Source organism: Cyprinodon tularosa, unplaced genomic scaffold (genome assembly GCF_016077235.1).
Source record: "Cyprinodon tularosa strain WSP-4 unplaced genomic scaffold, ASM1607723v1 ctg87, whole genome shotgun sequence".
NCBI lineage: Eukaryota > Metazoa > Chordata > Actinopteri > Cyprinodontiformes > Cyprinodontidae > Cyprinodon > Cyprinodon tularosa.
The window spans coordinates 1,961,278-1,986,989 of NW_024039640.1; the positions used below are offsets into that span (position 1 = coordinate 1,961,278).

Sequence of the window (25,712 nt, forward strand, 5' to 3'; positions counted from 1 at the left end):
TTTATAGACAAAGCTCCATAAATAGCACTGAGTCCTGTGGAAAAATGAGTGCTAATAGAAGTTAAAACTTTCCTTATTCATTTTTCATTTTCTAACTATGAATCAAAATCACGTAAAAATCAACAATCCAATCATAATAATATTATGTTACAGTTTCAAACCTCTATTTTTGAATTGGTGCTGGGTAATTTTACCTTCCTAGGGTTCCTTTTAGCACACTGCAAAAAAATGGAAATCTAAATAAGTTATTTTTGCTCAAATTAAGTGCATTTTTTCTTGGATTGAGTAGGTAAGCGAGACACTTTGCCAATGGAACAAGACAATTTACATTTAAAATATGAAAAAAACAATTGCTTTGTCTTATTTCAAGTGTATATTATCTAATTATCTTATTTTAGGAGTAAAAATACTCATCCCATTGGCAGATTATCTTATTTACCTGCTCAAATTAAGGGTAAATAGACTTAATTTAAGACATTTTTACTTATTTCTAGATGTTTTTTGCAGTGCATAACTTCTTTCTAAATAAGTATTGCAAAAAGCTGTGTTGTGCAATGTGTTTGGCTATAAACTTGTGCCTCTTACCATGGTTTGTAATCTCTTTCATGCAAACAAACTACTACAGCTTGTGACGTATTGTATGTAAAGAAAAAGGCTCCTCTGTTTGGTTATAGTCACAGGTTCTCACTTACAGCAGCAGTCCCCTCATTGACAATGAAGGCTCTGCTCTGTTCACTTGCTTTCTGGCATGTCTGAATAACAAACAAAAAAAAACCTTATTCTGCTTTCAGTGTTGAGGGGAGACCAGTGTAGGCGATTTATATTGCAGGGAAACATAAGATGGATGTGTCCATTGTAGATAAAGAAGCAAGGTGGAAGCTATTCTGTCTTTTATTGCTTTAAATACACTGAAAAGGTGATGATATCTTTGCCGCTATTCAGTTCATGTATGAAAGGACTCACATACACATGGGAGGAACAAAAGCCAAAGCCGTCTCTCCACCTTTTACATGAATGCAAAACATTGTCTGAACCTTTCTGCATTAAACTGCTGCCCTGAACAGGAATCCGGTTGAGTCATATTTTGCACACCGGTTATAATTTATCTGTGTGAGACATGTCCTGCCAAGCCCATGTTTTTGTGTGTTTTCTGTGTGTTTAGACATGTGCAAAGGAATTTGATATTAGATTGCTGTGCCCGGTACAACCCATCCCAAGGTGCAGAGACCAAAGAAAAATGACTAAATCGTAGGTTTACATTAGAAAAACAGCATCATTTCCTTCTTTCTTCATTTCCACAGCTGTGCTTATCATACATACATCTGACATTTGAATCATAGATTTTTTTTTTAGAGAAAGTTTAATCTTGGTTGCCATAACAAATACTACATGGAGAAAGGTTGAGTCACGAAGAAAAAAAAATAGTAAAGAACACTTCCCTAAGGAGTTGTAGAGAACATTGCCTCTGCTGCAGACTAAGCTACATTTCTCTATTTACAGTGCAGTGAAGTATTTTCCATCTTACAGGTTCCTCTTTTTCTTGCTATTTCAGACATTTTGAGAGCCGATTAATGATAACCTGAGGAAATTCAAAATGTACTTTTATCATAATATCAGCTATTAATAGGGGTTTAAATCACACCCATCATGGCGATTCAATTCAGTATTCAATTCAATTTCCTGACACAACAATTCGATTATTTTTCAATACTCAAGAATACGCCACGATACGATTCAATTCAGTTAATTGGTAATTTTTTTATTTATTTTTTTACTTACATATAACCCTCCTGGAAAAAAAAGCAGTTGCCACTCTTCCTTATTAAACCATGACTTAGTTGTGAGTAGCCACCATGTTCTGGAAGCTGTTTTCATTCTCACATACCACACCCTAGCCTGATTGGTGGATAATCATAAAAAAGAAAAAGAAAAAAAACGATTAGAAACAAAGTAATTGTCATCCATCAGTCTGAAAGCGATGTCACAAAACAATTTATAGTTTTGAGATTCCAGAGAAACACAATAAGAGCTACAATCTATGAAGAAAAATGAAGAAAACATAACCAGTTGGGAACTATCCTAGGAAAGCCAGCCTATCAAAATTACTAAAATTACAGAATGAGCTCACAAGAAAATCCAAACCAGCATCTAATTTATTGCATGCCTTATTTGCTTAAGGTCAGTGTTGCTGATTTAACAATTTATTATAAAAAATAAATGATTTCACTCTCCGAACCACAGCTAAAGCCAAAAATAACACTGATATCTGTTTATATGCTCAAAATCTGCTGAAACAAACCCAGAAAAGTAAAACCCTACCTACAGCCAAAAAAGGAGCTGGTATTATGGGGGTTGAGACGTCTTTGCTGTTTCAGCACCTGGAAGACTTGTTGTAAATGACAGAACCAGAAAGTCCTGGTAAAAAATCCATCCAACCATCCATTATTGACTTTAAGCTCAAGCTCACCTGAGTTGGGCAGCAGAACAATGATCTGAAACAGCAGTAAATTCACACTACATAAATATAAGTCCATTACTGTATAAAAGACTTTTGATTTACTCTCCAGCCGAAGCTCCTACCTGAGACGGTAAATAACTCAAGGAGCTCAAGAAGTAAAACAATAACTACCTAAATGATGCATGCTGTATATATAGGCCTTCCTTGTCATGCACATCCTTGTGACGGTTGGCATATGGTGTCATTTTCTATGTCTTCAAACTGTAAAATCCTTGCAAAAAACTAAATGATAAAACTAAAATGCTTTCTTTAAACCAAACTACGATGTTCCTCTTGTAATTTATGTTAGAATATTTTGCAAAAATATGTTCCGGTGCATGATGGGGTTTTGCATCTAAAGGCTAACTGTCAGAACTCCAGTTTTTGTGTTTGTCTGTTTGTCTTGTCTTTGTGTTTTCCCTTCCACCACCAGGAGGCGCCTAGCTCCGGTCCGCCTCCTCACACACCTGCGAACGGTTACCTCATCACCAGACTGCTCTTAAGCTGCTGGTTGCCACTACCTCGACGCCAGAGTGTTTGCCAGTTTGGGGTACTGTAACTAAGCCTTGTTTATACTGAGTCTAATCTCAGTTTTTGAATTTCGATTTTTTTGTACTCTAGCCAAGCTGAGATCACATTGAGTTTGACTTAGTGCTTCTCTCCCCGAGATTCAACTCTGTTTGTTTTTGCCTTTCCGCAGGAAGCCGTCCTGCAAACTGGACCTTTTCGGGCCACCTTCTCCCAAGTGGGATCAACTGAGTCTTACACTGAGCAGGAGGTTTGGATCCACCCAACTTTGAAGACGCTGAGATCACTCTCTGAGTAAGGAAATCATCTTCACCACGACCCGTTCAAGTACCACAGGAAAACTGAGTTGCAACCAGCGGCTGCATCATTCCACTCCGTCCGAGTTCTGGGTAAACCCTGTTCCGCCCTCCACCGATCAGACAAACTCTGGAAGACCAACACACGGACTGGAGTCAAAGAGTCTCTTCTTCTCTGGAAACGTGAGTGGCAACAATTCATCTCCTTCAAGATTAACAACTCCAATTTCCCACTGAGCCTGAATCTAACACTTTGTCTTCCCCTCGTCTTCCAGTTTCCGGCTGAGCAGCGTTCGGAGAAACTCTGCACCGAACTCAAAGAAAACATTTCAATAAAACCCGTTGAACTTTTACTCTGTGTCTCTCTGTTTGGCTTCACTGCATGTGGGTCCGAGCCTTAGATAAAATCATGACACTAATGTTTACCGTCTTATGTGCATTATTGCCAGGTTGGGATGTTTCCCAATCAAAACCAATAAGTGCGGCGGTGTAGATGGAAAAAATGCCAGGGCCAAAAATCGTTCCCAGTCCGAGCCTGCCTGCAACTCATCATTTTTGCCCTAACTGCCTACAAAAGGTGCAGGCATAAAATTCTTTATCTTACCTCAGGGTGTCATTCAAATAACGGCATTACAGAAGGTACATTCCCGTGCTTTGCCAGGTCTCTTGGATAATACCCTGCAAAGACATTTTCTCTGGCTAAATGTTACTTAAATTAAGGGAGATCTTACTCAGACAAAGGTCAACGTGTCTCGTTAAGGGCTGGAATCTTCATGAGTTGAACATCTTACCTCTGTGCCAACACTGCATCTCATTCCTGAACCTCAACAGCACATCATGCATGATCAGAAAAATCTGAACCAAAATGGCAGAAAAAACAAAACCTTTCACTCTATATTAATTTCTCTGATAATTTGCTCCCAATCTTACTGGGAGTATTCTTTTTGAGGAAAATGCTTTTACTTCTGGAAAATTATTTTCTGCAACACATTTTCCTGTCCTGCAGACATACAGTATGATCAGAGGATTGTACAGACTGAAAGCCATTACATTCTCCAGAAGAACAGAGAGATGTACAACAATGATAAAGTTCTTCCTAGTAATGACATTAAATATTTCACAAGAGCTTTAGTGCAGGATTGGGAAGTCTTCATATATTTCTTCTTGCTGCAGCGCCACTACTTTTTAGTTTCTTTTTTCCATTTAAACTGAAAAGAACAGTTTTGCCCAGAAAAAGTATCAGGATAAGTTTCTGCAATTCAGAAAATAGAGCTACAAGAGCAGATTGATGTCATTTAGTACTTACACCTCTTGGAGAGATAAGAAATGTCCCTGTTCTTAACACTGCTGGGAACCATAGCTTCCCTGACATTGTGATCTAATGTAGACATTGTTTGGCCAAGAAAACTGAACAATGCTCTCTTTAAAGAAATGTAAAAAAAAATAAAAAAAAAAAATACATGTAATCTCTATTACAGTTTTTCTATTCATATTTCCAAAAGTGTTTGTTTGTTTGTTTAAACTTTTCATCCACACATCGGAAGCTTTCTTATTTGTAGTATCCAGGACTCTGCAGACCAGTCAGGTTTCTCCACATCAAACTTCATACACGTCGCCACTCAGTACCTTTACTCATACAATGAACATGAAAATGAATCAAATGAAAACTCAAAAGATTTATATTAAAGGGGAACATGTCACAGAAATTTCCTTTTTAGCCAATATAAACCTTTTGTTCTGTACTTGAAGTCTGTAGAAGTCCAGAAAAAGGTAAAAGTCTCTCCATGTGCTTCGTAGACATCTTTATATTCTGCATTCTAGATGACAAAAACCAGTCAGTTTCCACTATAATGCATTTCTTAATTCGAGGAGTGATAAATTGCTACTTTACTTAAAATGCTCCTGCTTTTGCCTTTGAATTATTTTGAAATAATCTTTAAATTAAATGGGGGATTTGAATTTGTGTGTATGCGCATTCATTTAGATGTAGTTTCAGTGTCATGGTTTTGGTTATGTTGTGCTTTACTTTGCTCCATGTTTCCTAGTTTTATTGGTTTAATTCCTATTTTGTTGTAGTTTCTAGATTTGCTGATGAAGGTTCTCAGTCATCCAGGTCATAGTCATTCCGTAACAATTCAAAAAATATCCACTGGACTTGGTTTTCAAGATTTGAAGACGTTTCGCCACCTCTCCAGGAAGCTTTCTCAATTCTAGATTTATGTTTCTAGATTTATGTTAGTTCTCAGGTTTTTCTGTTGTTTTCCTCTGTTGCTCTCTTGTGTGTGCTGCTTTCCCCTTGGCTCCCTTGTTGTCTCCTCACACCTGCTCCTTGTCAGCTCATTAGCCCTGCCATTGTCTCAGTCAGCTACATATACTCCCCCTCTGCAGTCACTCCTGGTTTTTCCTTGTCATTGCTGGCTTCTCATGTTGTTGTCTTCATACCTCGTCTCTCCCTGGCTCCTCGTGTTTGGTTTCCCCTGATGTCTCCATGGTTCTGGTTTGCTTTACATTTTTAGTTGGATTTTTGGATTCCTGCCTTAGTTAAACTGTTTCCTTTGATTAAATCTTCAAGAACTCACCTCTGCCTCCCTGCCTCTGCATTTGGGTCCACAAACACCAACCAAGACGTGACAGTCGGCAACATTAGCAGTTTGCAATGGTTCACTTACCATCATTTACAGGTCTGTTGCACAAACAGAATCACTTACTGAATGCATACGGGTGAGTAACTGATTGTTGGAAAAGATAATCTTCACAAATGAGGGAGGAGGACCAAAATCACATTTTGTGAAGCTCATGTCATTGTGAGGATTTCAGGTTTGAAAAACAAGCCCACACACTTAAAAAAGTAGTAATTTTCACACTTTGAATTGTCTAGCAGGTTATAACTGAGGCTCAATAACAACATGCATGTTTTAAAATGAAAAAGTTCTGGGTGATGACACCTTTAATCGTCATTACTGCTAAACAAGGTGATTTTCATATGTCACAATGATACTGCAGTCCAAGCTCAAGAATACTAAATGCTGCAAGTTGATAAGTATAAATGTTTGGTTATTGTAGTATAATAAAGACTCCTGTGGGTGTAAACAATCACTTCAACTGTGTGGACATAACACGCCCACTATAATGCGTTCATTTAAAGCCGTGGTTCTGCAGGTTCATCTTATTTATTATATTTATTTGCTCTCACTTTGGGTCAAACATGAAAAGCTGGATGGACATCTTTAAATCAATTGGGAACTTTTCTTCTCTGCAAGATTGTCATATTTTTGCTGCCAAACTACAATAATAGTCAAATAGAACTCTGTGAGCAGGAGGGGGGACAGGATGTAAAATATCTTATTTTTATTTAAAGACTAAATGTGTTGTTCTCAGATGGACCTCATGGTGGAGGTAAAAGAGGGGCCTGTGGAGCAAAAATAATAATGAATTCAAACCAAAGCATTGCACTTTTATAGAACACAACTGAATGGAAGAATTTAAAAGCATTACATGTCAACTTTAAAGGAGAAAATAAAGGGAATCTAAGCATGGATTATTTTAGCTTTAGCTGGCAGAATGTTATCTTCAATGATATGTCTGATCACTAAGGAAATGTTGCTGTAAAAGTTTTTCACACATAGCAATTGATGTCAAGTTTTGATTGGAAATAGAAAAGAGGAAGATGGATGTTTTTCTAAGAAATGAATATGATGTAATTGCGATCATTTGCCAAATAACACACTTAATTTGCCTTGCAAAGCCATGAATAAAGAAGGAGAATAGCGAAGGGAATTTCTGCAGAGGCTGAAATTTATACAACTGTGCACAGAAGATGAGGCCCAACATCCCCTTTTCCTTAGTTCCACTCCCTTCTAAGTATAATCCCTTTGAGACAACATTCATTTTCCAGCTGTTGGAGAAAAACACAACATTCTGATTATATATGATATTAAAATATGTCATCCTTTCTGAAACACTTGTATAAATATCAAGCAAGGTATCATAAAAAATGCATGATTTTTTTTTTCATTTAGAGCGAGTCTAATGGATCTTTTGGATCTAAACGGTATGCCTTCCCTGCAGAGAAGAAAATTTTTTACTCCATTTCCAATTAATACTTGATATGTACTGGGATGAAAAGAAGAATCAATGCTTGATAATGCAAAAGGGCTGATTGTTTTTTTATAACTCTATTAGAAGTGGTGAGTTTGTTCCCATATGCAGGGATGATTGCTGAACTTGTTGACCAGGTAGGAAAGAAACAAAGGCTTTGGTCATAGAAGCGACATTATCAAACAAGTTTTATGTCTTTTGATCAGTTTGGCACAACAAACTGTCTTTTTTAAGCCTGAAAACAGACTCTTGGTATTTTCTCAGGCATGAGAAAAGCCATATCATTCTGTACACGCTCCAGGTCTGTCATTCAGTAACTAAAGCTGTGCCCACAGGGACAGACTTTGATCAATACGCACAAATAGACCTCAGCAACACAATCACACAAACTAATAAATGAAGCTGCGTATTGGCTGTCATGACCAGTCAGCTTTCAACAAACAATCAAACAGAGAATAGAGTAACAGCAGCAGGGGTTAGCATATTGAACGCACTATAAATTACACAGATATTAACTGCAGTCATGCTAACAGGTAATCATTGGGAGAGCTCTGCAAACAGACAAGTCATAAATACTCAAATAGATCAATGCATTAAAAACAAATGCGTGACAGCTTTACTCTGTTACATAATAGATGAGTGTTTTCAAATAGTTTCAAGGGATTTTTTTTCATGACACACCTTGGTGTGGGAAATAAACTGAGACAATATAGAAAAGATTTAAAGGCATTTTTATTAGAAAATCTTGATTTTTTTTTTTTTTCATAAAAGCCATTTTAAAAATACAAAGGTAACAATTCTTAATAAATCTAAACACAAATACAAACTCTGCCACAGAACAATGAAATATGGGCATCTTTAGCATATTTGTTAGTTGGAAAGATGAGAACACAGGCTCTCAAAGGGCAAATGCAATCAAAAGGGGGTTTTCAGATCTGACTGTTTATTCCCAAGTGCGTTTCAGGGCAGGTGCGTGCATGTGGTCGGTTGTCCACTGATCAAGTATTTGGCTTTTAAACAGAAGGAGGGGGGAAAAAAACACGTTCTTCGTGTTTAATCAGTGATCTGATGTTTCACTTTGTATCCCTTAAGACTTAATAGGAAGTTTTGAGCATTGGGAGAAGAGGTGATGTCACACTGTGTGCAAAAGAAAGCAGTTACTGATAATCAGGGTTTACCAATATTTTGAAAACAACTGAAAAAATATTTAAAATCAGCTTTATGATCTTTTATTAGATAGGCATGGTCATTCCAAAAAAAAAGAACATTAAAAACAATCCACTGGACTTTGTTTCCAAGTTTTAGGACGTTTTGCTTCCCATCCAGGAAGCTTTTTCAATTCAAAATGTCAGAAATAGCGTTGAGTTCCAGGTTTTATACAGTAGCCCAAGAAATCCTTGTTTTTGTTTTAAAAATATGCAAATTGAAACAGACAAAGGGGTCAGTCCCTTTGGAATGGGGGTCTTTGGGCTTTTTTTGTTAGCTTGCAATGCCCCATACCGTTCTAAGTGTCTTTAAGGTCGGTCGTTAAAGGGAATTGTTGGCCTGGCTGAATAGGTGAGGTCCTCCGCTCTCCTGTACAGGGGCTGCAGGGAGTTGGACAACTTCGTCCGTTTCAATTTGCATGTATTCCAAACAAAAACAAGGCTTTGTTGGGCTACGGTATAAAATCTGTAATGCAACGCTATTCCTGACATTTTAAATTGAAAAAACTTCTTAGATGGGAAGCGAAACATCTTCAAACTTGGAAATAAAGTCCAGTGGATTGTTTTTAATTTTCTGTTTTTGGAATGACTATGACCTGACTGATAATCTTCACCAGTATATGCAAGGTTAGCATGGCTAGCATGAGCAACACAGCAGCCTTTGTGTCCACTCCCAAAAATATGGAGATCCTTACTTTACCTTTTAGGTTCCCAAAAGGCATCATTTGTGAACTGTGCTTGTTTCACGGCAGAGGTTAAAAGGTCCAAAGGATATAGGCTTTATTGGAAGTCTTTCTCTCTCACACACTTTCACAGCCTCGTTGCAGTGCAGATATGTGTCAACATGTTTCAAAAAACACTTTTTCCTTTCATTTCCTTTCATTTAGGTTCTTAAATCTTTGTGCTTTATTTTTAAGTTGATACTGATAATGAGCAACTTTGACTCATCTTCACAAAGTAATAACACACTTTAAAAAGCTTTGCTGTAACTGCAGCCAGTTTAAATATGGGTGCTCTACCAGAAATGCGGATGTTTCCATTCAGAAAACAGGCCACATCAGTCTTGGGTGCCCTCCCAAAATAAAAAGCACTTTGTATGGCTCAGTATGACAGCAATGTTTTGCTTTTGCAGATTTTGCTAAAATGATTCATGGGTTAACCAGCAGTAGGTAGGAACAAAAACTGAACATATTCTCCATGTTAGTCTACAATCCCATTTGGCACATACGCTTTGGTCTTTTGCTCAGACTGGATCCTTCGTTTCATTTCTTAAAATGAACATTTATGGATCCGCTCTGCTTTAAAACTGCTTTCAGCTTTGAACTTCAGAGGTCTCAACATAGGGATTTTTCTTGACATGTTTTTTTTTTAAAGCTCATATTCTCTGTTTTTTCTCACATTTTCATCATCTTCACCCTCTCACTGCAGCAGCCCTTATTTCTACAAGGCTTGGCAGAAGAGTGGAATCCATGGCCGCCCTTAGAGCGTCCCTCCAGCAAGCTTCCTGCTGACATCTCATCAGCCCTTCTGTCTCTGTTACGTCCTTCTCAGTCAGAATCATCACCATCATCATCGTCATCGTCATCATCATCATCACCGTCGTCTGAAGAGCTTGGGTCTCCGGTGCTGGGGTCTGAGATCATGCCATCTGAACTGTCAATCTCTATGGATGTCTCTGATAGGTACAGGTGGACAGCCCTTGATGGGTGGCTGGGATAAAAGACCAAGACAGGTAAACACAAACACAGGAGCAGGGTACAAGGTTAGCATCAGACTGGGTCGGCTTGAGCAAATTTTGGAAAACATCTGTTCACTCATCTGGTTGGAATCCTTTCCTTCCTTCTGCATGTTTTTTATTAATTATTATTTTAAAGCCTGAATTAATCTTATCGGTAAGGATGGAACCAAAAAAACCTTCCCATGGTGAGAACAAAAGCACCCTTTACAGAAAGATCTGAAAACCCAAGAAGAGAACCATCAGTTGCCCAAGAAAACACAGCAGATTGTTTGAAACAGACATCTGGCTATTAGATATGACACATAAAAAACTATAATACAAAAACATCAGTCATAAAGTGATTGGAAGCATTTATATTAGTGTAGAATAATAAAAACATTGAAAAATAGTCTGTTTCCAACAAGTGCTTACAATCAGGTATAGTTATTTAGTCACACTTTTATGTTATTGCAGCTATAAACAACACATTAGCAGAGAAAAACACAGTAACACGACTTCAGTAGTGATTTTGTAACAGAACAGGACAGCGGCTGTTTAAGTTGTTAAAACTCCTGCTTTAATTGAAGGTTTTTGTGAGGTAAAATCTGAGATCATAGTGAATCCTTTTAGCATTAATTCCATACATTACAAATTGAAAAAAACAAGTCAGTTCGGTGGGGAAAAAGCTGCCATGTTTTTATCGCATTATTGGGCACAACCTTTTTTTTTATTTCAGCATTCAGTTTTCTTTGGTAAGAGTCTCTGAGTATCCAACATATTGACTTGATTTTCTACTCTGTTATAAAAATTCACTTTATCAATTAGGTTTATTTAATATCTAAATTCCGTTTGAGGAGAACCCAAAGATTTTTGACTAAAGTATATAAAAAAACATTCAATATTTCCCTTATGGACAAATTTTTTTGTTGATTTTAATTCGTTACCTAAAACATACAATCATGCTTCCTCTTCAGCATTTAAACTAAGGGTTTCTTAATTCTAGATCAGGAATCCCCACAGTCTGTCCTCAAGGGCCGCTGTCCTGCAGGTTTAAGAGGTTTCCCTGCTGTAGCACAGCTGATTATGTTAATTGCAGTTGAGCAAAAGCCTGTTAATCAGCTTTCAACTAAAATCAGTTGTGCAGGAGCAGGGAAACCTCAAAAACCTGCAGGACAGCGGCGCTCCAGGACCGACTTTGGGAATGCCTGCTCTCGATAAAAACTCCAGTGTCATATAACAGTGATGCGGGATCTGGAGTCAACAAATCATCTCATGGATTTGTTCTGCCCAGCTACTGAATCAGGTTTAACCTGTGCAGATTGGACTAATCTGGTTCTGCTGCTGTACAGAACAAATACATGACATAGAGCTGACTTGTTGACTCCAGATTATGCTGTTATTACCGTATATCCCTTAAGAGATCTCTGTTTCGTTACATAAAAAATTGGGTTGCTTTTGTGCCGAAATGTGGACAAATAAATTTGCTTTTGTTTAATAGAAGAGGGCACATCTAACAAATGTGTTTTGGAGAGTTTGACCTGGATGTTTTCTTAGGCAGAAAGCTCTAACCCTTAATGCTAAAGCGTTTCCAGAGGTACAGACAATACAGGAGATTATCGTCATAAGTAGAACGAAACCAGTACTAACCAGAAAGTCCTGTTTCTCTTTGGACCATCCCTGATGCATTTCTATCGTCTTTTTCATCATACAGGGAGAGTTTAAAAAAAAAATCTCCAGTTATTGGCAGCTTTTACTGCACCACGGAACATACATAAAATGCTGGGAATTTGTTTTGTACACCTAAACCTGAATGATACTTTTGTCCAATATGACCTAAAGAAGACTGAATGCTGGAAATGAATCCAAAATGTTTTTAAGTCCTTAAGAGGCCTGGTCACGTACTTTGACAACCAATTTGTACACCAGTAGCATGTTCTTTTGGCTAAAATGTTCAATTTCTGTGTTTTACTTCTTTTTTTTCACTTCCCCTGTTTGTAAACTTCAGCGTTTTTAACTTTCAGTATGACAAGACCACATGACTGGATGTACGATGTTGTGCTTGTGTTTAATGGGAAAAGAAGGAAGTTATTAAGCCAAGCATTTCCCAGCAGAGATGTGAAAAGAAAGGAAAATTCAAGGATCATATGTAAAAATGCTTAAAACTATTGCAGGAATCAAGGAGGATAAAACACTGATGTCACCTGGAATGCAAAAGCAAAAAAAAAAAAAAGCTTAATTGAAGGGGGAGCTAAAGCTTCAGAACATGGCAAGTTGATGGATGTGTCAGTAAGTGCTGCCAGCAGATGGCGATAGTGAGCAACAGTATTTGCAGCCGCTTATGGTGAGTGGTTAAAAATTGTTTTTGGGCTCAAAAAGGACTAAGTGAATACTATTCGGACAAATGCTTGGTGCGTTTTGCTTTATCCTTACATGAGCATACAGTTTTCAGCATTTTCTTAATAGGCAAAGTACGTGACAAAGTCTCTTTAAAGGCTCTGCATGCCTATGTGACCAGGATGCTGCAGCTTTTGTATTTTTGTTTTTGTAGTGATTTTCTGTTAAGTTGTAAAAAATGTTAAATCAAATGTAGAAAAAAGCTGATTCACCATGATCTATACCTTTTTACCTAGCATCTCACTAGGGTGTGTTGTTGATTTTCAACATCCATGGTAAGCCAACCTCAGAGGTTAAATTAATGATTTAAGAAATTTTCACGTAAAGCTTGGAAAGTGCTCAATGTTCCTATTGTTTCTGGAAATAATACACCAAACAGTTGTCATGTACTGGATTCATACAATGGGACTTGGATTGTATTAGTCGGGAAGTAAACAGCAGGAATACACCATTGTTCTACATCTTCATCATCAAAACATTTACTCTGAACAGGAAATGTGGCTGGAGGCCCATTTACCCAAAACGGAAAAGAGGAACTGATAAAACAGTTGTTTCTCTAAAGAAATGAAAGGCGCATTGTAATTCTCTAGCGGCTAAGTAGCAATCTGGCTAAAGTTCAGTTTTCTATGTAAAGGCACATGCTTCAATACATTCTGCTTTTTAACAGCTTTCTGTTACAGGTCCAAATGGGGGATCCAAAGTATGCCGTCGCATTTGGAGGAAGAAAAAGAAGCATCGAGCAGGAAAAAGAGCCCAAGAACCCAGAAGGGAGCACAGCCCTGATCCCCAGAGTCTCACATGGAGCAAGAGAGAAAGCGTTTTAATCTTCTGCTCCTCTCTCAGTCCCCTCTCCATCTGTTACATTTCATCGGTCTTACCACGCTGTGGGGTCCTTCCTCTCTTTGCGGGGAGCCTCTTCGTCGCCCTCCAGCTGTCTCTGTTTGTATTTCCTCTTACATCTTCTGCAGGACATGATGATTATGAGCAAAAAGACCACAGCGGCGATACCAGCTCCGATGAACATGGCTAGTTTCAGAAGTTCGTTGAAAGAAGCTGTGACGAAAAAAAACAACAACAAAAAAACAAAACACAAGAATAAAAATGGGTGCTGGACATGAACAGAACAAACGGTTACATTTATTAGCTGTATGGTTCAGTCTTAGTCTGAAATGTTTAACGGCTGCAGAGGCCTGAAGAAGAAAAACTATTGGTACCAGATCTGCCATACATAATAATTTTAAATCTGTCTTCAACAGGGGGTCCGTGACCCCTAGGGGGTCCACAGAGGTACTGCATGGGGGTCGTAAAATACTTTTAGACTTTTTTTATATTCCCCCCTGCAATTTTTCAACTAATTTATGTCTTTAAATACACATTAACATGAATTCAACATACTTTAGTAAACAGATAAATGGAGGCTGAAGATCTCCTTCAGTCATCAATGAACACATTCAGCGACACAATTAAATTTTCAATTCAATTTCAATTCAGTTTATTTTTAAAGCGCCAATTCACAACACATGTCATCTGAAGGTACTTTACAGTTCACCAGATCAAAAAGTCAAATTGATTCAAAGTTTTCTATCTAAGGAAAACCAGTTGATTGCATCCATTCATTGACTCAAATGCAATCCCTCACACTAAGCATGCTTGTAGCGACAGTGGAGAGGAACAACTCCCTTTTTAGCAGGAAGAAACCTCCAGCAGAACCAGGCTCAGAAATCAGGAATCAGAAATACTTTAATAATCCCTGGGTGAAATTGTGTTTGTTACATTACTCCATCTGTAATAGAGTGACTATAGAATCAGTTTGATATAACACAATTTCATACAATATATATAATTAGGGGGTCCTCACTGCATCAAGCCCCCTGGTTTAAATTAACGATATCTTATCACCTTACTCTGCCTGCTAAGGCTGAGTCACTGTCTGAGACATGACAGACGATGTAATGTAGTCCCCTCACAGTTTTATGCTTGTGAAGATTCTCAGTCATCCAGGTCATAGTCGTTCCAAAAAAGTAAAAAAACAAAACAACTCACTGGACTTTGTTACTCCGTTTACACGATGGGAAAACGCAGATATTTCCCTGCGGTTTGACCTCTTGTTTACACCAAAGCCCCGATTTTATTTCTATTTTATTATTTCTGAAACCTCCGGCCTAAGTAAAGATTTCTGATAACGTCTGTTATGTGCTGCCGTGGCAACAGGGATAAAAGTCACATTAAGTGCCAGAAAATCCTTAACATCATGTAAGCACCTGATGTTTACAGTTTTTTTTGGTGCTCAACAGTGTATTTATGCGGGTTGATGTACATGAGAAGTTTTTTGAAAACAACGTTGTGCTTTCCAAAGGGGCGGACCTGTTCTTCAATTTGCATGTTTTCTTTGCCAAAACAAGTTTTTGGGCAACAATATCAATCTACAAACTCAAGGTTAATTCAGACTTTTTGAATTGAAAAAGCTTCCTGGATGGGAAGCGAAACGTCTTCATATTTGGAAACCAAATTTGTTTTTTTAACAAATTTGTTTTTTGACTCACAGTTTTAGTTTCAGTAAAAAAAAAAAAAACAAATAAGTTTGCCCTGTAGAGTAACAATTGTCTACATAAAGGCATGATCCTATTATAATTTGTTCTAATGCTTGCCCTTTTATCCCTTCCAATGAGGAGGGAGAAAAACTGGGCTTTTAGGAAAACAACAGACAACACTATACAGTACTATACGTTTTATTTGCTTCTCCTGCATTGGCGATAATTAAAAGAGGCACACGTAGGTGGGAATAAAGCCTCATTCACAGGGACTACCCCATCTTAGCCCCAAATAGAAGCCTTTCTAGCCAATGCAAAAAATCCTGATGGCTCTGTAGTAGTATGACGGACTGCCATCCTCCATCATCTGTCAGAAGTATAGAGAAAATCCATTTCTGTTAGGAGTCCTAAGTGTGGTTTGTGTTTTATGTGTTTGTCTTCCTTCCTCCACCAGGCGGCGCCTGGTCCTGATTCCCCTCCTCACATACCTGCAAAGGGTTACCTCATTAACGGAGTGCTCTTAAGCTCCTGACTGCCACTACCTCGAGGCCAGAGTGTTTGCCAGTTTTGGGTACTCTAGCCAAGCTGAGTTTTGCTGAGTCAAACTGAGTTTTTGTCAACCTGAGTTTTTAATCTTGCTATTTTTTTTCTTTGCCTCTTGGCAGGAAGTCATCCTGCAATGTGGACATTTCGGACCTTCTCTCCCTGGAAGGATCAACTGAGCCTCAAACTGAGCTGGGGATTCAAACTGGAGGTTTGGATCAACTTTCCTCCAAGGGATCGTTTGAGTTTCACACTGAGCAAGGGATTCATCTGCACCACAGTCCGTTCAAGTACCGCAGGAAATCTAAGTGGCAGTCAGTGTCTCCGTTCTCCTACAAACAACCGCATTCTGGGTAAACCCTGTCCGCCCTCTACCGAATGAGACAAACACTGGAACACCCCACACCGACTGGAGTCAAAGAGTCAACCACTTTTCTGGAAACGTGAGTCTGCAAACCATTTCTCCTCTTCAATTTCGAGAATCAATTTTCCCACTGAACCTGAACTAACCGCAGTGTCTTCCCCTCACCTTTCAGTTCCGGTTGAGCAGTGTTCAGAGCTACACTGAAATCTCCACAAGCTTCTCAATAAACCTGTTTAACTTTTTCCCTGGTCTGTCTGTATTGGTTTATGTGCATCTGGGTCCGAGCCCTTGACAAAATCATGACAATTTCTGATGCAGCAGAATGGACCAAAATATCTAACTACCCGCTCTGCAAAAAGAGTAAAGAAATGTTGCCGTATTTCAAAATAAAATAGTTGGTAGGATCCTGAATGAATCCTCCAGTGTGGATCGACACATGGCACGCTTTGCCAGGAGTGATAGAGCAGCTGGGGGAAGTAATCAGTGTGAATTAAAGTCAGAGTTAAAGGCAAATTAAAATAATTGGATCTTAATGAATTTATTTTTCTATTACCTGAAGGCTGCTTTTAATATAAAAAATATAGAACAATGACAGAAGTGTTTGTCTCTCTTCATACACATGGAAATCGATCCTTAAGGCAGGGTTATGCTTAATGCACATAGGTTAGATGCAGAATTTGGACGCAAGCATTCAACACTGCACAATGTCTGGAAGTAATGTTTTCTGTCATCCAAGAGTGATAAGACTTTCTTTCCAATAGTTATTATGACCCAAATCATAAGGGATGTCAATCTCAACTAATCCAAATTACTGAAAAGTTATAAACAAAAAAAGGTTAAGGCATAAGCAACAAGTGCAGGAAGTGGCCTGTATAACAGTTTAAATAATCTTAATTTCTCTAGAAGCAGAATCATGAATTTCCTAACCAAATCTGATGAGATCTGTCAAATAACTATTTGATTACAATGAAAGGTAAATGTACTTTGACGCCTGTACGTTGCCAAAGTACCATTTTGTAGAATTTCAGCTGCTCACCTGTTGTGACAACACGGAATTTAATTTCGCCAAAGTGACCGTGGACATCAGGAGGATTTGTCACCTGGCAGGTGTAGGTGCCATTATAGGCAAACTTGACCTCTCGGATTATGATGGAGGCATCACCCCCCATGATATCACCAGCCCAAGAGATGCGCTTCTTGAAGATACCTTCAGTAATAGGATACGGTCGTGTATGGTAGTAAAATATCTGCAAACAGAAAATAAGTATAGAAAATAAAAACAAAAGATTTCTGTTTTAGAACGAGAGGACAGTGAATAAGGACTTACTAACATGCATAAACCTTCAAATAGAAAGGCTGTCTTAGATGCTCCATAGAGAGTCTTATAACTCAGGACCTTCTCTCTCAGCTGAATGAGGATTGAAGGTGTGAGGTCTGCTCTCTTTTTCTTCACTAAAACACCACACAGATATATACGAACTCACCGTTATCCCAACGCCTCCAGTAAGAGGTCTGAAGGTCCAGGAGACAGTGACAAGATTGGGGTTGATCTTAGCCGAACTCTCAAATGTGCACTTCAGGCGAGTATCTGTACCGTTGACCGCGTCAACTTCCTCAGATGTGTAGATACGTATCCCGTTGACCTGCAGCACTCCTGCAAGGGCAGACAGGAATGTCACATGCAGAGAAACAGCAAGACCATTTAGAAACAACAGTTGGTTCATGAATTTTAACTCATGTTAATTGACTCTTTGACTTTATGCAATGTACCCGGTGACCCTACCTGTGTCTACCTGCTGCTGCTACAAGGAAACTGTGATTAATAGCAAAGAGGAAGACTGGCACAAATTTCACTGGACACATTATTGATTAATGAAATCCCCCTGAAATAATTCAGCAGTCCCAACAACAAAATTATTTTCCAGGAGCATGCAAACACATGACGCTCTGGGGAGGTTTATGTGATGGCTGTCTGGGCTAAATCACCTGCGCTATTTATAGAAGGAGCCACATATTCTCCAAGTGGAAGGATGTCTGGCCTTATTAAAGCCGATGCCCAGGAGAAAAGTCAGCCGCAGCACAAGTTAGAGTAGTCAAGACTTTGTTTGCCATCATCGTAATTTTAATGTATAGAAGCTTTGCTTAATTAAGTAAATCCCCTTTCTGACTTTGCTTTAGCATTATTTGGATTTGTTAGATTTTGTGCAGTTGGATTATGACCAGATACAGATTAAAAAAGAAAAAAACATCTTGGAATTTATTCCCAACTGTTCATCAAATACTATTTACTGGTAAAAAGTGAAAACTACACGTCCTACATGTATGTCCAGATGTGAAAGATAAAGGTTTGTCACTGTTTGTTTATCTTTTAGCCATGCAAACCGGGTCTCCTGCCATCACTTCCAATATTTGGTGCAGTAAGACTTTTAGGCTCAGAAAATGATCTTGATAGTTATGACACTTTAAACTCTGGTGGTCTCTTTCCGCACCACAAATATTTCTATTTGGTGCCTCCTTACAAAACACAGAACGGCAAAAGTAAAAACAAAAGGTTTTTTTTCCTCTGATGAGAAGTAATTCTAGACATTCTTTCCAAAGGCTTCCAATGTTACTGACTATGCAAGATGATCCTATTTGAGATGTTTTCCAGCAGGCTCAGTGGAAGACTATTCCCATCTGGGAAACTTTCTTGTTCAAAACCAGACATGGAACTTTTAGTTGCAGAGTAATAAATGTAATAAACTGCTTTGCATTTTCATACATTTTCTGTTTGCACTTATAATTGTATCCATTCATGCTGAAGACAAAAGCTTGCTTACTGTACTGCAGCTATGATTTTGCACCACATTTAACAAGAACATTGGGTCAAACGCAGACTACGAAAATGCCAGTAAAGGGCTTTGCTTTTCTGAGCTGCATTTCGAGCTTCCTTATCAGTGGTTCCTGTAGACTGGGAGAAGAAAGAGAGAGAGGGGGGCCCCCCTTAAAGTCATTAAAGAGACCTGCTACTCTCTCATCGTCGGACCAATAACAGCACCCTGACAGCCTAATGTGTTTTAAATGAACATGAGGAAATCTGGCAGTAGGTCAAACAAGTGAGCAATACAGGCAAATGGAAAAAAAAAAGTAAGAATCCTTTGAAGCTTTTTAAAATCCTGCGCTGTCCTGGATAAGCAGAAACCTTCTCTCCTCTTTGTCCAGCTGGCTGTCAGAAAGGACACACTAAAGTCAGTGGATTAAACCGCCGCCATGCAGGATGTTCATTAGGATGATAGCATCAGTGCCAGCTCTATCAGTCCAGCCAGTAATGACTGGCTCTCTAGCCTGCATGCAGGTGTGTGTGCATTATGCATTAAAATCCCAGTTAATACATTCAAAACACTGAATAAGAATCATATTAACTCTATTCCAGAAGATTTTACAGGTATTTTTGTAAAGGTTGAAGAAAGGAAATAAAGGACACAGAAGAATGGAGGAAAGTCAAAACAGTATTTAATTGCACATATCAAATATAATACTGTGTCTCATTTTGGTTTATAATGGCACCTTACAGCAGGTTTTACAACTTTCTATAAACACAGATTTTTGTGCTTTTAATATTAAGATCAACAAAAATATAAAATAGTGAGATAAAAAATGGGTTTCCATCTGAGAGATAATTTGAAGTGAAACTTCAGAGAAAAGTGTTGATTACAAAATGAACTTAGGTTGAAATCACAGCTGCTGCAAAAAACAACATAGTCATTGCGAGCCAGAGGATAAATATAGTCCATTAACTTCAAATATTAACGATTTATTATGGCTGGGATGTTGTGATCAATTCCCATGTATAAATTGAGAGTTCATATTATAGCTTTTTAAATGACCGCTATCAGAATAGCTGACTGTAGTCCAGGTTGTTTTCCTGTCTTTGGTTTTACATCACATGGAGATTAAAAGTTGGCAGCTTCAGTAACACATTGCATAAAAAAAATAAAAAAAATATATCACCAACTATGATTAAAGAGTTTCAGCTACAACTTGCTAACTTAGTGGTGATATTTACTGAGGTAGTAATGAAAGCAATATATGGCCCAAAACAACAGGTTTTTTAGTTTCAGATGAAACAAAACCCTTAAAAGATGGTAGATTTTTTTCCAAGAGCAAAAGCCTAGAAAAAGATAAGATAAATAAACTGAATAATAACTGAATCTAATTATTTGCTGTATTTTATTGCACTGAAAATGTAGTTTAGGCAAACATTCTTGCAAGAAATAAAGCTGGTAAATGATTTGTCTCAGAGAAATGGCTGTAAGGAGAATTTAAAACTAGATAGGACTTACGTTGTAGAAACTGTCATTAAGCCTCTGAGATAAGTGTTGCAAAGACTTGTTTACTCCTGAGAAAATTGGCCTAATCTCTGAAAGATCTGCTCCTTAGAGATCACAAACCAAAGTCAAACACATTACTTTTTACATCCTTGTTTAGAGATTAAAGAGCAAATGCAAGATTAGAGAACTAAAGATGTGAAATTCAAATTGACTTCAAAGCTCATGTTTACATCGGCCTCTTCCCTTAACTGCCATTAGAAAGAAATAACATCTGATTTCCATGTCCTGCCTTAGAGCATATCTATTCACAACACATTAAATAAAATCACCACAAATAATCTGCGGTGAACAATAAAGCAGAATTCCTTTCACCCAAACTGTCCTTTTACAGAAACTGAGCTGACTGGAGTTAAACCAAGATTAATTAGGCCTTTTGGAAGGAAAGATGGATGTTAGCAGACTGGCAGTGCTTTCTGAACTCTGTACACTGCTTTGTTAATAATTTTTCAAAGTGCCTAAAAGTACTCTAAACATTATTCAATCAGTCTTTAGCAGGCACTAATTGACATTAGTGAAGACATAAGGACCCAAGAATTTCAGTCAATTACTGAAAGAGAGATAAATGGGCAGACGTCTTTTAAATGACTTCTAACTAAGTGTTAATGTTATTTTTTGTTATATAAATAATAATGAAAGGAAGAATAATGTGTCTGTGTCCTTTAGAATTGATAACTTTTTTTTGCCTATTACGAGCGCTGTTCTGTGTTTTCTTGTTGTTTCTCTGTCTAGTAGGAGTCACTAACCTCTTTACAACTGAACATCCTGTCTAGCCAGAGCTGACCACACCTTTCTTTATCACAATGCCTTCAGAGGAGGGTTGATCTGACACTTTTAGTCCCAAAGCCGACTATTCATGAGAAGGAAAGCCCAAAACTAACCACTGATTAAAAGTTATAATGTTGGGGATATTCTTTACTTTTTCATGATTATTTTAGCTCTTCATCAATGTAAAAAAACAAAACAAAAAAAAAAATGAGGAAAAGAGAAAGAGAAAACTGGTCATGTGGACCCAAGGATGGAAGAAAGGAATAAGGTGTCAACAGAGAGATGAAAAAATAAGAGCTAAAGATTTGAAGAAGAAAAAAAGAAAAGAATAAACTATTTGAAAGAAATAAGGATGCCAGGAATGAAGAATCAGGTACACGATGGAAGAAAGAGCCCAAAGGATGGAATAGAGGAAGGAATCCACAAAAAAAAAAAAAATCAAGGATGGAAGGACACACAAAAAAAATAAAAGGAAATAAGGAAATGAACAAAACCACAGGAAGGAAGGAAGGAAGGAAGGAAGGAAGGAAGGAAGGAAGGAAGGAAGGAAGGAAGGAAGGAAGGAAGGAAGGAAGGAAGGAAGGAAGGAAGGAAGGAAGGAAGGAAAAGACAGAACAGTGGAAGGAACAAAACCACAGGAAGGAAGGAAGGAAGGAAGGAAGGAAGGAAGGAAGGAAGGAAGGAAGGAAGGAAGGAAGGAAGGAAGGAAGGAAGGAAGGAAGGAAGGAAGGAAGGAAAAAAACAGAACAGTGGAAGGAAAAAAACCACAGGAAGGAAGAAAGGAAGAAAGGAAGGAAGGAAGGAAGGAAGGAAGGAAGGAAGGAAGGAAGGAAGGAAGGAAGGAAGGAAGGAAGGAAGGAAGGAAGGAAGGAAGAAAGGAAGGAAGGAAGGAAGGAAGGAAGGAAGGAAGGAAGGAAGGAAGGAAGGAAGGAAGGAAGGAAGGAAGGAAGGAAGGAAAAAACAGAACAGTGGAAGGAACAAAACAACAGGAAGGAAGGAAGGAAGGAAGGAAGGAAGGAAGGAAGGAAGGAAGGAAGGAAGGAAGGAAGGAAGGAAGGAAGGAAGGAAGGAAGGAAGGAAAAAACAGAACAGTGGAAGGAAAAAAACCACAGGAAGGAAGGAAGGAAGGAAGGAAGGAAGGAAGGAAGGAAGGAAGGAAGGAAGGAAGGAAGGAAGGAAGGAAGGAAGGAAGGAAGGAAGGAAGGAAGGAAGGAAGGAAGGAAGGAAGGAAGGAAAAAAACAGAACAGTGGAAGGAAAAAAACCACAGGAAGGAAGGAAGGAAGAAAGGAAGAAAGGAAGGAAGGAAGGAAGGAAGGAAGGAAGGAAAAAACAGAACAGTGGAAGGAACAAAACAACAGGAAGGAAGGAAGGAAGGAAGGAAGGAAGGAAGGAAGGAAGGAAGGAAGGAAGGAAGGAAGGAAGGAAGGAAGGAAGGAAAAAACAGAACAGTGGGAGGAACAAAACCACAGGAAGGAAGGAAGGAAGGAAGGAAGGAAGGAAGGAAGGAAGGAAGGAAGGAAGGAAGGAAGGAAGGAAGGAAGGAAGGAAGGAAGGAAGGAAGGAAGGAAGGAAGGAAGGAAGGAAGGAAGGAACGAACAGAACAGTGGAAGGAATATAGGAAAAGATGGAAGAAATAAGCATGAAAAAGAAATTAAAAAAAGGACTTAGGAAGGAAAAGGGGAAGGATGGCCAGAGGCATGAAATCTAGGTTGGAATGAAGGATACATAGGAGGCGGGACATAGGCAAGGAAGGTAGGTAGGAAAAGGGAGAGGAAAATAACTGAGCACAGATATTTCACAAGGAAGGGAAAAGGGGAGGTTGGAAAAAACAAAGAGGACAAATAGAAGCAACAAATGAAAGAATAGTTGACACAGAGAGGAAGTTCGAGACCACAGACAGTAGAAAGAAAAACAATAGAAAAGAAACAATATGGACAGAAAATAAAGGTTGAAAATACAATCTCCATACTTTTTATTTTATTTTATTTAGATACAAAACATGACAGAATTTTTAAAAAAGTAGCAATGGGAATATCTATGCATTTAAAAATGTCAAACTGAAGGAAGTGTACTTAAGTATCTGTGCATGTCTGTCTGGATGTATCTCTAGATGTTCAGACTATTTAAATAAACCAGCAGAAATAGGAAAAGGTCACAAAGCACTATCTCCCTCCTCAGGATGCTGGAACACACACACACACACACCGCCTCAGCATTGCATATAGGATCTGGCATTAGTCCATATTTTCTATCAATATGTCCAATATATTACAATAAAATGAACCCGCTGAACCATGAATGTATTTATTCCACCTGTCAACATTACTTGGTGCAAACTGCTCCCCTCCTCTGCTCGGTCTGGAGCCAAAGGGGGTAAATACTTTGATACACGGTGCAGTAATCATCAAGCAAAGCTCACTCAAGAGTGATTAGATTGGCCTGGCAGTTCTCCCATTACTGTAAAGAAAAGCTTTCCAAAGAAGAAGAACGAGAAGAAGAAAATGAAATAATATCAAAGAGTATTAACTCATTCATACGTTTAACCCAGTTGTAACAAGAGTATGTAACTTCAATCGTGAATCAATTTGTGATTTATTCTAACAGGCTGGTGACAGAAAGTCTTCAGAGTTATACATTCTGTTATGACTTCATTATGGTCCCAATTTTTTCCTCCGACTGTCCTCCCCGGCTACCCAGAGAAGTTCTGACTTGTTACAGAAAGATAAAAATCAAAGGTTCTTCAGCACATTATGCTGTTCCCATTTAAAGTTTGAACAAATGTTTCAAATATTGCAAAAACTGAAAAAGAGACAATCGTGTTTGCCTCTAATGGTTTGAAACAAATTACCCAGGATATGAAAAGCCTAATCTCATTAGAAGTTGACTTTACACTTAACTGCAAAAAACAGGAAATGAACAGAGGCTTTCAGGAATGCGTTGCTATCCATTTAGCGCATTAACTGTTTTGGGGAAAAGCCAAAATCCACCTAAAGCAAGTTAAATAAAACTTTTTTTTATCATGAAATTATTTTGAATTTTTGCCTTTTCCATTACCTTTTTCTAATGCAATACTTAAAAATGTGCATTGTAAAAATTTTAGTATAAAAACCATTAATGTCTCCTCCAGAAGAATAGATTTCTGCAGGAGGCAACCACAATGCATCCTCACCAGATCGCACAACTATTTCAACTGGCTCTTTTTTTGAAGCAGAGAACATGTCACTAAATGAGCCGAGTTTCTCCCACCAATGAATTCAGTTTATTTTGCTAAACCTCTACAATAACAACTCAGGATTAAATTGAAAAAAATCCATCTTTTAGCTTAATGCTTAATACTTTAACTACTTAAAATCAGAATCAGCTCAACCTCAACCTGGAGGCGCCAATTGATCTTAACCCCACATTTAGAGATGCTAACCTTGTTATCAGTTGCTTAAAACTCATCTGCAAAATGTTCTACTGCCTTGCAGAGGCTTATAATTAAAGATGCCAAGAGCAAAATATTATCTACAAATAGAGCATTGAAGTAAAGCACAAAAAAAAGGCAGAGCTGAAACATCTCTGGCTGCAAGTAAATAATTCTGTCCATGAAAGTTATAACTAGAGTCAGTGACAAAGGGCAACCCTGGCAGAGTCCAGAACAGACCGAGGACAAGTCTGACATTTTACAATGTCAACACAAGGCAAACCAAACTGTGCTGCAAAGGGTACCTTTCAGTTTTTGTACTTTTAACATAAAGAGGTAGTGGATGAACATCTGTGCCTCAGACAGATTCTGAGACGTCTTCTAAGCTGAGGAAGGATTTCAGGCTTTAAATCATGCTTGGAAAAATCCAGTTATTTAGTTTCACTTAAAGTTTCTGTCTGCAGGGACTTTTGTTTTCCCTCTTTTGCAGCCAGAGTATTAAGCAATGCTTTGAATATGCATCATTTATCTCATATATGTAGAATCTCCCTGAATATTAAATGTAAAATTCACAGAGACATTACTATGCCATCGCTGCATACGTCATGTATTGTTTCTGCAAACCTTTGTTACGTCTTGCCATGTCAAAATAACAAAGCATTTCACTGGAATTTTATGTAATTTTTTAAAACTAAGACAAGGTTTTATATAAATGTAAAATTAGTAAAATACGGAAGAGGATTAGGTCCACTAAAAAAAATAAAAAAAGTTAACTGATGTTTATTTCTGTTTAAAATGGGAAAAAATTCAAAAAAAAATTTTTTTTTTTCTTTCTCAGAATTTAACTCTAATCTCAGAATTCTGATTTTAATCTCAGTATTTTGGATCTTAATGTCGATGGGCACCATGAAGGAAGAGATGTGGGAGAACTCAGCTTCACTGACAAAGATGTGAGTTGTTTGAGGGGTCCAGTGACACATTGGTGGAAAAATGCGAC

The 25,712-nt window shown here is 38.1% G+C and overlaps 1 protein-coding gene across 1 annotated transcript in view; it reads right to left on the minus strand.

Annotated features, from left to right (window-relative positions):
* Nucleotides 1-9,947: 9,947 nt before the first annotated feature.
* The window catches only part of LOC119775409 (myelin protein zero-like protein 2), a 35,229-nt gene continuing 19,464 nt past the window's right edge, over nt 9,948-25,712 (minus strand). Inside the window, exons 2-5 of the mRNA XM_038273382.1 lie at nt 17,658-17,827; nt 17,210-17,420; nt 13,614-13,788; nt 9,948-10,334 (exon numbers count right to left, since the gene is read on the minus strand). Of these exons, the coding sequence (XP_038129310.1) occupies nt 10,172-10,334; nt 13,614-13,788; nt 17,210-17,420; nt 17,658-17,827 (719 nt within the window). The 3' untranslated portion in view covers nt 9,948-10,171. The remainder of the gene's footprint in view (nt 10,335-13,613; nt 13,789-17,209; nt 17,421-17,657; nt 17,828-25,712) is intronic.